The following is a 12,342-nucleotide window of genomic DNA, read 5'->3' on the forward strand; positions in this document are numbered from 1 at the left end:
GGAGAGACACCGTCCACAGCAGACTCTAAATCAGGACATGCAACCAGAGAAGACAAGATGAGGGGCCACTGAAAGGGGACGACCCCGACGGGGAACCTGGGCCGGTAAACCCTCTTCCCCCGGCCATTGAATGAGCCGGCTTGAGCCTATCTAGCTCCCTACGCCCCCCCATATCCAGCACAAAACTTTTAGAGACCGCCTCCAGCACCCTAAACGGGCCATCATAAGGGGGCTGGAGGTGCGAACGGTGAGCGTCATGGCGCACAAAAACCAAACGAGCCGACATGAATGACCGAGGAGAAAAGTGGTGCACGGTTGCCGGAGCAAAAGCGACCTCGGACGAAAAACGGATTAAGCATCCGAGAGCGCAGCACGCAACGACCCCTTAAGTGACTGGTGAAAACACACAAGCCGTTAGCCTGAGGATGGTACGCAGTAGTACGGTGAACCTGTGTGCCCAGAGACCTTGCCAGTGCTGACCAGAGTTCTGAAACGAATTGAGAGCCTCTGTCAGAGGTGATGTCCGACGGGGAACCGAAACGCGCGACCCAAGCAGAAAGAAACACAAGCGCCACATCTGCAGATGTCGTGGAGGACAGAGGAATCGCCTCTGGCCACCTGGTGGTCCGTTCCACCATTGTGAGCAGGTGTGTTAAACCCTGGGAGGGAGGCAGAGGTCCCACCAGGTCCACATGCACATTGTCAAAACGCCTGGCTGGAATCGAAAAAGGGTGCCCTAGTGTGTGGCCGCCCACTCCCTGACCTCTTTGCGCAAGCCAGGCCAGACAAACTTAGACGACATACACGATTTTTGCTTTCCCGCCACATGCTGAATGTCCGTCGTGAATTCTGAAATGGCTGCCAGGTGGCGCTGCCGGCTCTGTCACCTTTGCCATAGCAAACGTTAACAGTTTGTGGTCGACATAGGCTGTGAAAGAGCGGCCCTCCAGCAGGAAACGGAAATGTCGCGTAGCTAGGTACAACGCAAGCAACTCCCGGTCAAAAACGCTGTATTTGTTGTCTCGCAAACTACAGCTAAAAAATGCGAGGGGCTGCCACGCACCCCCCACATGCTGCTCGACCACCGACCCTGCGGCCACGTCCGACGCATCGGTCGTGAGAGCAATGGATGCCCGAGACACGGGATGCACTAGGAGTGCTGCTTTGGCCAGGGAAGACTTAGCCCCGTCAAAAGCCTGGATTTGTTCGGTGGTCCAGTCGACCTGGTCGTTGGCCTTCTTCAGCCTCAGGGCCCCGTATAGTGGCTGCATGAGATGGGCCGCACGAAACAGGAAACCGTTGTAGAAGTTCACCATGCCCAAAAACTCCTGCAGGAGACCGGACAGGGAAAGTTCGCCACCGCCTGCACCTTAGACGGCAAAGGAACTGCGCACTGCAACGAAATGCAATGGCCTAAGAAATCGATCACCGGCAACCCAGTGTTGACAATCAAGCCGTGCTCGTCGAGGCGCCGGAAAACCTGCCTAAGGTGCAACAGGTGCTCACCAGCCGACGGGCTGGCCACCAAAATGTCGTCCAAATAGACAAAGACAAACGCAAGATCACGTAGCACCGGGTCCATCAGCCACTGAAATGTTTGCGCCGCACCCTTCAGGCTGAATGGCATACGCAGGAACTCAAAAAGCCCGAATGGCGTAATCACCGCGGTCTTGGCCACATTGTCTGCGCGCACCTGATGATAACCACGCAGCAGATCCATCTTAGAGAAAATCGTCATACCAGCGGGGCAAACCGAAAATAATAATAATAGTAATATTATTCAGGCGGCGAAGTCACCACATGGCCGCCAAGACCCGTCCGACTTGGGCACCATATGCAGCGGCGAGGCCCACAGGCTGTTTGAACGGCTCACGATCCCCAAACGCTCCATGGTAGTGAGCTCCTCTTTAGCTGTAGCTAACTTAACCGTGTTGAGGCGCCGCTCACGCGCACAAACGGGCGGACCCATGGTAGGAATGAAGTGTTCCACGCCATGCTTGTGTGGCAGAATTAAGATGTCCTAATTGATGTCCAGTGTGTTCCTTTAATTGCTCCACTCACTTGTCGACCAGTCACATCTGATCGTAGTCTATATATGGGTGGCTGTCTCTTGGTTTTTCCCTGATGCCGAATGCACGCCCTGCTTCCTGTCCGTCCCGCTTCCGCGTCGCAGGTATGAGCGGTGTGAAATGTTTGTCGGTGCGTGTTCATCCATGCAGTAAATAACGATCGCTATTTTATTCAGGTTGCCTAAAAGCAGGTCCCCCACTTTTAGACGTGGATCTTTTACAGATCGCGCTTGGTAGGTCTTTTGTCATCTTTTGGAACGTAATCACATGATGCGCAATTTATGAATGGGTGTTTAATTATAGGGTGCCTCGGATAGTGGCTACGCGCGCACAGAGGGTTCACTCCCCATGCGCTTCGGTGAATATAATCGCACCGAGATTGGTATGTAGACTGTGCCTTTTTCATATTTTGTTTAACCGTTGAAATGTATATCTTTAACACGGTTCCTTCATGTTGACCTAGGAACAGCAGGCCTGGTTTGGCGCTCTGGCAGCTCCAGGCACACTCCCATTCGCTGCGCTCTTCCTCGCGCTGCGCTCTTCCTCACCCTGCACTGTCCTCCACAGTACAGGAACGCTGCTGCTTTGCCTGCAGCCGGAACTGCTTTGCCGGCAGTAGAAACTGTGTCCACAGGAGGCAACCTGTATCGCTCATAGAAATCAACGGTTTTACTTAATTAATTGGGTCTTATGCCGTTTTTAACGGAGTAGATAGAGTTTGGCCCCATTTACCTTAATTAGTTTACCTTAAAACGCAGGCGTCGTCAGCAACGGGAAATCTGCCAGCAAACACTGGCGCTGAAACACATCCCCAGACTCTGAGAAGTTAGCATGAGTTAACGGCCCAGAGCCCCCCGTCTGACATGGGAAAGTAGCAAAAGACACAGCATCAATCAAACGACTAGCAGCATCCACCAGCAAACCATTAGTACACAGAAAATCTGCCTGATAATGGGAACTGTAATGAAGGCTATCACAAAGTCACATTCAAAACTGCGTCCATTGAAACAAACAGTCACCGACCTGGTGGAGACAATTTCCTCCTCTTCTTCCATGTTCAAAACGGGGTCACCAATGTGGCAAGACGAGTAACGAAGAGACGCAGGTGAGTTTAACCAGATTTATTGCCAGAACTCTCACAGCACGTGCACCTAAAAACAGGGATAACACTTCCTGACTCCCACAACCCACTGGGTGAGAAGACACACCCCTCAGTGCCCGCCACAATATCAGTGTTCTACATGTGTTTTCATCGTGTGTGTGTGTGTGTGTGTGTGCGTGTGTGCATAAAATTTACAACTGCTACATGTGTGAACAAATATTGTATTTAAAGTGATTGCTAAGTTAAAAAGTAACAGTTTTTAAAAAAAAAAAAACACAAAACAGATAAATGCACTATGGAAAGCTTTTAAAATATAGTTGAGCCAATTAAAGATAAGATATTGAAATACTATCATGAATGTGATGCAAGATTAACAGATGAAGAAAATATCATAAACAACAGCAACAAAAAGAAAATTTGTTGTAATGTTAAACGTTTTTAATGTTTGAGAATGAGATCATAAGAAAACGTGAATGATGAAAACATCTTTACATAATGATCATGGGGTCGTACCTATGTTCCGCGGGTCCTATGTTCCCTGTTTTTCCCAAAAAAAGGTCCTTTGTTCCCCACTTTGTGGAAGCCTGGGTGTGGAGCTCCAGGGTAATGGGTTAGGGTAGGGTAGGGTTAGGGTCCTATGTTCCCAGGTCCTTTTGGGTGAAAGGACCCAGGATTTTTAGAGAAAGGGTCCTATGTCACATACAAAGCGGGGAACATAGGACCCCGGGAACATAGATACGGTCCAATGATGTTCATGCCAGTGATGTAAAGCCTACACTTGTTCCACTTTCACACTATTAATAACTTTATGGTTGTTGATGCACAAGCACCTGTTTGATATCCAACATCAGGATTAGTCACACGCAGGTTTTTTATTGCGCATGTGCGTGTATATCGTCATATCCTGTCCAACACACATGCTTTAGTGCCATAACTAAGCAATGTGTGGAGATCCAAGGTGCCGATGTGTGAGAAGGCGGGGTTTACTTGATAACTGGGGTATGCTAAGGACACGTCCAACCTTTTTAAGGAAAAAACAAACTCACAGCTCCCGTTACACGACTCATGTCTCCTCCCCTTCCTACTGGCAGCACTTATGTCCATGCCACCAGCTGTAATTCCTCTGCCTCTGTGCTGCATTAAAGGTATATAAGCATGGCATTAAGCTGTCATGCACTGGAACTAAGAGAGACTCACTCTGTGACATCATTCTGAGGCTTTTCAGTTGAGTCCAACCTCAAGCTGGAATCAAGATGCCGACGACAACCAGACTGATTTCAGATAAAGGTGAATTTACATTTTCTGGATCTCATACAGTTTCACCACTTATTGAAAACTTAAAGAGTTATTTAGATTTGCTGATTTAAAAAACACACTCTGTGTTTACGGAGAGGATGTTTTTTTTTATTTCCTGATTTGAAGATTTAAAATGCTGCATGTACAGTGCTAGTTTTGAAAATGAAATGATGGTTATGATATATACAGTTTATGACAACAAAGTAAAAAAGACATATGGGACAGGGCGAGATGGAAGCAGATGATCTGCTGCAGTGACCTCTAAAGGGAATATGAAAAAGTTGAAGTGTAGACTGGTCTTACAACAAGCTTGCATTTGCTGTTACTTTCCTGTATTGTGTGTATTGTAGTATTGCATTTTAAAAGTCATTTTAAAATGTATTTAATTTCCATTCATGTTTAAATGAAAATGTTGCACATGTTAAAACAAGTCAGTCAATTCTTAGATTTAACAAACCACAGTGGGTCAGTTTCAGTTGTAATGAGGCCAGTCAAAGCAAAGTTCTATATCCAGACAAGTGGCTTAACATTCTCACTTAGTCTCTCTGGACCAACAGTCATCAGAGATAAATGCCAGCTCATTTGGACATGACAAACATTCTCCAGGGAGTAAAAATAACTGTTAAGTTTGAAATGTGTAGATAATGATGACAGGTAGATTTAAAAGCTTTGTGAGTGTTGATATAAACACAACACATTATTTATGTTTGTTGGTTTAGACTCAAATCTGTGAGGATTAAATGACGCTTTCTCTTAATCCTTCCTCTTGAGAGTATTAGTTATGAAACATTTGCATTATACCAAAGCCTGTTATACAACAATAATTTACTACTATGAGTGAGCAAGTAAGTCAGTGGTAAGTTGAGTTTGAGGTTCCCAAAGGGATTAATAAAGTTGTCTGTCTGTCTGTCTGTCAAATTAAAAGCAACTTTTCATAAATTAAAGTAGAAGGCCAATATCATGTATAAGAATTAAAATGAAAGTGTAGTCAACACATGAATCAGGGACATAAACCAGATATTCAGAAAGGTTAACACAAGCCCTGTTGGAATAAAAACGTTTTAAGTTGTTCATAAAAAGTATGTCAGGAATCAATGGATTGCAAATGTAACAAGAGAGCATTTCATAAACGGGGTCACCTCTGGTCCTGTAATGGATACTGCAGCTGGATCAAGGATGTATTATATGAACTGGATAGAGCACTGCCCTATCTGCCTTGAAGACAATTTTTACACGGTGACCACTGTGGGTACTGCAACAGAACACCCCATAAAAGCCCAAAAGCCCAAAAAGCAATTTTCTCATTGACCGCAATAGTAAAAGAGACGCCTGTAAAAGTGTCCACAGGACACCTCGAGACATGAACAAAGGCTTTTATAGATCTTTATATGGTAGTGACACTACTGCGCATGCTCTATGGGCCCCATAACCCGGAAATAAACGCGGAAGTCAAAAAACTTTTTTGGCATATGCACTGGGTGAGCAGCTTCATAGGAATGAACGGAAGCGAAGGGGCCACGCAATATCCAGTTCATATAATATATCCATGTGCTGGATCATTTCCAGGTTTTTACAAGGTACAATTCTAAATTTCCCACAATAAATGACGTCATTATAATTTCACAGGCTTTTGCGGCCCCTTTCATTACGATACTGCATTTTTAGATTTTCTCTGCCAAATTAAATGTGGCAATCGTCCACTGTGGCGACCCCTAGAGAGGAAGAAGGCGTGAGAAAATAAAAGTGAAAGTACCATAGGTGTATTTATCAATTATTAGTTATACTGGAGATTGTATGAAGTTCTTAGACGTGAAAATATAATGATGGTAATAGCATAAGATGAACTGTTGTAACAAACAATTTGCTATAAAAAGATGTCATAGCCAACCCTGCAAAATGTAGTATATAAGACATAGTTTTAACTGCAGCTATACACACAGTAACTTCAAGTGGATATACTGCAAATATAGTGGGTGTAGAAGGTACAAAGGGCTTTACAGCAGCTTGCAGAGCTGCCAAAGTTCAAACCAAAATTTGAAAATTGATGGAAGAGTTAAGGAAAGTTAGACCACAAAACATCTGCTTGTAATTAAAATGTTTGCCATTTCCTATCAGACAAAACCGATTTCAATGCCATTGTCAGTTTTTAAGATGTATTGACTTGAATACATCTTAAACACATTTTTATCATGTGATTAAAGGCAGCAGATCAACAGGTTTCACACTGAGCTGGATTCTGACCGAAGCATGTGTGTGAAGTGTCTTATGATATGTGAGGTGATATGAGGACTTGACTGAGGCAGATAGTTTTCTAAATATACACATTATAAGACGCTCGTCGCCTGTTGAGACAAACCTGACGGAAACTGTAACCTGCAGCATTTATATAACAGCTATTTCCAGCTCAGTTTCTCCATTTTTTTTTGTTTCTTTCAGCAAAAAAGGTCAAAGTGGAAAACTCACCCATAGGTATGACAGTGATCTGAACATAGTGTTTGCTTTTTGAATACAGTTTGTTGTAGTGACTTAAACACTGACCTGTCATTCTGTCACTCACTCCACAGAGAGGACTCCAACATACGAGCCAAACATCCCTGAACCCAAATGCAGAGCTGATCTAATCAAACGTAAGATTTGCGTTTTTCCTCCCAGCCAGCATTACCATGTGGGCCTCAAAAGTGTTACACTCAGGTTGACAATATGAGTCATAAGCAGGTTTCTCTGGGATTTCCATGGTGGCCCCACCACATTTGCCCACTTCAAGACCAGGCCTACTTAGTACCTGGATATAACATGGATATTAGGTGGGCATGGGCTTGAAGTGGGCAAAGGATGCAGGTCCCATTATGGTTTTAAGTAGCATTGGCCCCACCAAATTCCAGGTAGAGCCACCATGTAACCCACGGACAAACCCATTTGAGATCCATACTGTCATCCAAAATATAACCATAACCCACCTGGACACAGTGACGTGCAGTCAGGTTAGGCAGGGTAGGCAGTGCAGGCAGTGCAGTGCCTATTGACTTAACTGTACTGTATTAACTGTATTGTCAACACACTGTCACACCCTCTCGCTGTTTTGTGTCCAGCAATTTAGCGGGAGGTGTAATGAAGGCTCTACAAGAGAGGCTTAAAGATTTCTTAAGGCTGGCATTTGATGAAAAACGGCAGCTTTTATTAGAGGGGAGACCCACATCTGAGCTACCGGACCTTCTCCAAAGGAAGGGACAGAAAATTATACGCACTTTTCACTTTTTTTTACCGCCTCGCCGCTGTTTGCATAGCTGCCAACTGGCCGTGAGACACGCATTTGATTGACTTCTCATGCTCTCACTCCACACCTCCGATTACTCACACTGAAGTACACATCACAATTAAAAACGGTTCTGAATATATCTAACAACCAAGGTTATAACCTAATCTGTTGAAGTTCTTCTGACATTCATTTTAACACAATAAAAGTGGTAGTCTAGTGATTAAGTAGTTGGATTTATCTGGAAGGTCGTCGGATCGAATCCAGATTCCACGATATCTATATTATTTACCATATTAATATTATTATCGTGTAAAGCATTATGAATATTAAGCATTAATAATATATAAAGCATACTGTATAAAGCATTAATAAGCTTGGGGTGCATAAAATATTACTATAAATAAATATATTGGGCAATACTAATTTAGTGTGTCTACTTCTTGGTCTGTGACTGCCTGCCTACCCTAGAGCTCACCGCACGTCACTGCCTGGACATGCTGGCTGGGAGCTCGTTCACCAGTCTTTACAATTTGGTCCAAATCTGACTCTAAATTCCACCCACAGACTGGATCAACCTTTCCCTGGATGACAAGACAGCCAATAGGACGCTGTGGGTCTCAGAGAGAGGGACGAAAGTGGCTCGTATGAGTGATGATCTCAATTGTCCCGTATTGGACAGACCAGAGAGATATGAGTACTCTCCACAGGTATGCTAAAAAAGGGATGGTTACATTTATCAGCTCCACATGTCTCTCAGTGTTTCGATTCATTTTATGTCAGACAAAGGCAGCAGCAATATTGTGCTTGTAAAGGGAAACCTTATGTGGGTGCCATAAGGGTTATATTCAGGTTTAATTGTGGTTTCCATGATGCCCCTACCTGTGTTTAGCCATATGAGCTTTCCATGTGGGGCCCATTTCACCTTCTTGCTAAGTGGCTATGGGCTTGAAATGGGAAAATTATATTTCCATAATTTTACCATAATTACATAAACCATAATTTTATTATGGTTTCAGTGAAATGGGCTTGAAGCGGGCAAGCATGGGTGTGGCCATCATGGAAACCATGGACAAACCCACATGGGACCAAACAGCTTGGGTGTATACCTTAAAGCTCCAATAGATAGGAAGTACCAATTAATGCTGATTTTTTTGGTGTGTATCTGCGCCATTACCTCGTTTATGAAGCCCTGAAGGTTCGAAACAAACAGTTCAACCACTGCTGAGAACGCTGTGTTTTGTAATCTCGGGTTCAGCGAAAACTCCTAAAAAAAATGTTCTGGTTACGTAAACATCATTTCTCCTGAACAGCAGATCCTCCTGCTCCAGACACTAGTCCGGGCACATCCGGTTGCGTACATTGAACCGCAGAAGAAGAATAACGTCCGTTATGGAGGTGTTTCACGAGCGACAGTGTCTTCTGACTCTGGGTCTGACTCAAAGGTCAAAGTCATAAAAGGGACTGCGGTGGGGAGTCGTGACAAAGCTATTTTTAAACATTGTTAAAACAATGTTTTGATAATGAGTAGAAGTGCATCCACCGTTCCAGAGGGGGGAGCTGCACTTCTGAGAGTGGGTGTGCTAATTACGTCACTTCCAGGTATTGGCCAATCATAAGACAGTTGGGAATGCTCTTGCTGGCTGGCCAGTCACAACACAGTCTGTCTTCTGGGGGTGAGATTTCAGTCTGAAACAGAGCGACTGACGAGAGCTTCAGTGAGGAGAGATTTCTATTGGCTAATTTACAGCAACCGGGAGGTTTTTGACCATAATAACAAGTTAACGTATGTAAGTAAAACTCCATAACTCACAAATATGTGCGATAGGACCACTCTATGGGAGCTTTATTTAGTGTAATTAGTAATTAGTGTTGATTTCACATTCATTTCGCTGGTATCATGTTCATTAACTTTTCCTCATTGCCTTAAACATTTTTCCCACATACATTTAAGTAATCATTAAGAAGATCTGATCAATATTTTGTTATGGTTTCTTTTTTGTGTTCTGTTAGCTTTTAGTATCCATTCGGTGTCATCATTTGTTTAATAAACTGATCATCTTTGCTATCTACTTTTTTCCAATATTCTCTTGTTTTGTTTTATGTCTGTTTAAGGGTTCATCCTGATCACAAACATTTTAAAATGTAGTTATAATTGGACAGCTATGGACCTACTCAGATCATCCCTTAATTGTGCTCTTTTTCTCATACATGCTCCACAAGGTCCTTTGTAAGGAAGGCATCAAGGGCTTCCGAGGCTACTGGGAGGTGGAGTTTGTAGGGTGGGTCGTAGTCGGTGTTGCGTACGAAAAAGCTGGAAGGAGGAACACCCATGGATCCTGTGGTCTGGGAGAGAATGAAGAGTCCTGGGGAATTGGCTGGTGTGGTACCAGTTATCATGTCTGGCACAAAGGCTCCTTCCAAGAGATCAAGGACATTCCTAAGTGTTCTATCATAGGCACATACCTCGACCAGCCTGCTGGTGTCCTCAATTACTATGCTGTGGAAGAGGTGGAGGAGCGTGCAGGAGAAAAGGAGGTTAAAATTTTGCACCAAGTAAGGAGCTCCTTTACAGAGAGGATGATACCAGGTTTCTGGATGGCGACACACTCTGAGTGTTCCATCGTACAGAAGCAGGAACAGGATACTAGAACATCAGAAGTGTGTGAAGGTCAGAGCTCATGAGATGAAGAACATGAATTCAGTTCAGTTAATTTCAAGACATTTTCAATTTCAATTCAGTTCATTCAATCTAACTAAATTTTGTTCCTTCATTCATTTTCTATCGCTTTTGTGGGTGGTGGGGGTTTGATGAGGGCTAGAGCTAATCCCAGCTGACATAATGTGAAAGGCATGGTACAGGTCACTAAGGCATCGTAGGGTCAAGATACAAAGACAAACCATCCACTCTCACATTCTCACCTAAGGCCAATTTAGAGTGTCCACTTAACTACTGCATGTTTTTGGACTATGGGAGAAAACCGGGGTACCCAGAGAAAATCCACACAAGGAGAAGGGCACTGATTTAGAGATTAAGCATCCAAACCTTCACCCTCGTGTGTGTTTGGTCTGTCGGAGGAAGCCGGCGAGCGCAGAGAGAACGCGCACACAGACACGATAGAACATGCAAACTCCAAACAGAGAGGCCCATAGTCGAACCGGGAGCCGAACTGAAAGTTAAACCAGTGACCTTGTCGCTGTGAGGGGACATTACAAATAAACCAACACAGATTAGATATCTTCTCATTCTCATTCTGTGACAGATTTACTGTAAAATCATGGTCAACACTTTAGATTAGGGAACACATATTCATCATTAACTGGGTGCTAACATGCATATAAGTAGCATACTATCCCTTTATTAGTAAATATTAAGCACGTATTAACACCTTATGTAGGAACAATCTTAATTCACGTTGTACTAGAGGTAGAATAAGGTTGTGTTAATATTATGCTCAATGATTAGTAATAAAGGGCTAGTCAATGGTGAATATGTGTTCCTTAATCTAAAGTGTTTCCAAAATGTTTAGCACATATTTAGTAAAGGTAGTTACAGATGAACCTTTAACCTCCCTCTCTACAGAACAAGGTTTATATTATAATATATTATATTTTTCTATCACTTTAGGGTTATTGTTTGCTAATAATATGGAGTGTCATCTAGTTGAGTGATAATATGTGTATGTAAAAATGTAAAATATGCAATAGTTTGAATAAATTCATAAATACATACCTGTTTTTGTGCTAGTTTGTTGATACAATTTACACTGAATTCCTTTCCATCAATTGAGGTTGTTTTACATAATCTGACATTTGGACCACAAATACATTAAGCCTCAATGTTATGCACTCACCAGAAACAGTTCTCATTTAACTTGTTTTTAACTTGATACCCAATGTAGTAAAAATAACTTATTGTCATTGAAATATCATTTAGCTGCCCTTAATGCAAGATTGGTTATCTTATACTTAATTGCACCTGTACAGGGTAGTGCTACATGAACAAATTGAATACCCATATTGAATCAAACAAGAAAACTGACAAAATGAAAAACTGTTTCTTTTACACATGCTATTCCTTCATACCCAGCCAGAATGTTCACGTGGGCCCCATAAGGGTTACATTCAGACTGACAATATGGGTCCAAATTAGGTTTCCATGGTGGCCCCACCTGTGTTTGCCCACATGGTAAGCCCATGCCCACTTAGTACCCAGGCAGACTGGGGAGGGTACTAAACCAGCTTGAAGTGGGCAAACCACAAACAAACCCATATTGTCTGCCCAAACATAACCATTATGGGGCTGGTATGCTGGCTGCGGTATATCTTCAACTGTCTCCAGTCACTGATTTCTTTGATGCACTTGGTATGTGAGCCACCCATACTCATGTGTCCTGCACTTACACATCTTCTTTGAGTTTGACTGCAGTGTCTGTTCCATAGATCCCACACTCATGCTGACACAAGTGACAAGGCCACTTTCTCACTTACACTGTGTCATATTTGCAATAAACTGCTTAAAATTGTTTTGAACAGACTGGGTTCCAGTGGTGTCATGTATCTCGGCCAACTCCTTCAGGGTTAGGGGCTCGGCCTCATCTTCTCTCAGGGTCATAGGCCCC

General features: G+C 43.4%; 1 protein-coding gene across 1 annotated transcript; it reads left to right on the forward strand.

The window, feature by feature from the left end:
* The first annotated feature begins 4,319 nt into the window (after positions 1 to 4,319).
* On the forward strand, positions 4,320 to 10,503 carry LOC310939271 (stonustoxin subunit beta-like). Its single transcript, XM_083903978.1, has 5 exons — positions 4,320 to 4,458; positions 6,904 to 6,936; positions 7,032 to 7,094; positions 8,288 to 8,430; positions 9,944 to 10,503. Exons 1-5 carry the CDS (start codon positions 4,425 to 4,427, stop codon positions 10,403 to 10,405), a joined length of 735 nt encoding a protein of 244 aa, XP_083760104.1. The 5' UTR covers positions 4,320 to 4,424; the 3' UTR covers positions 10,406 to 10,503.
* Positions 10,504 to 12,342: the final 1,839 nt, after the last annotated feature.

Source organism: Microchirus variegatus (assembly GCF_963457635.1).
Source record: "Microchirus variegatus genome assembly, chromosome: 17".
NCBI lineage: Eukaryota > Metazoa > Chordata > Actinopteri > Pleuronectiformes > Soleidae > Microchirus > Microchirus variegatus.

Excerpts from the sequence above, each read along its gene's own strand:
- LOC310939271 (XM_083903978.1), top strand. The coding sequence starts at position 4,425 with ATGCCGACGACAACCAGACTGATTTCAGATAAAG. Across the intron at positions 6,937-7,031 it reads AGTGGAAAACTCACCCATAG|AGAGGACTCCAACATACGAG; the intron begins GTATGACAGTGA and ends CTCACTCCACAG. Across the intron at positions 7,095-8,287 it reads CAGAGCTGATCTAATCAAAC|ACTGGATCAACCTTTCCCTG; the intron begins GTAAGATTTGCG and ends TTCCACCCACAG.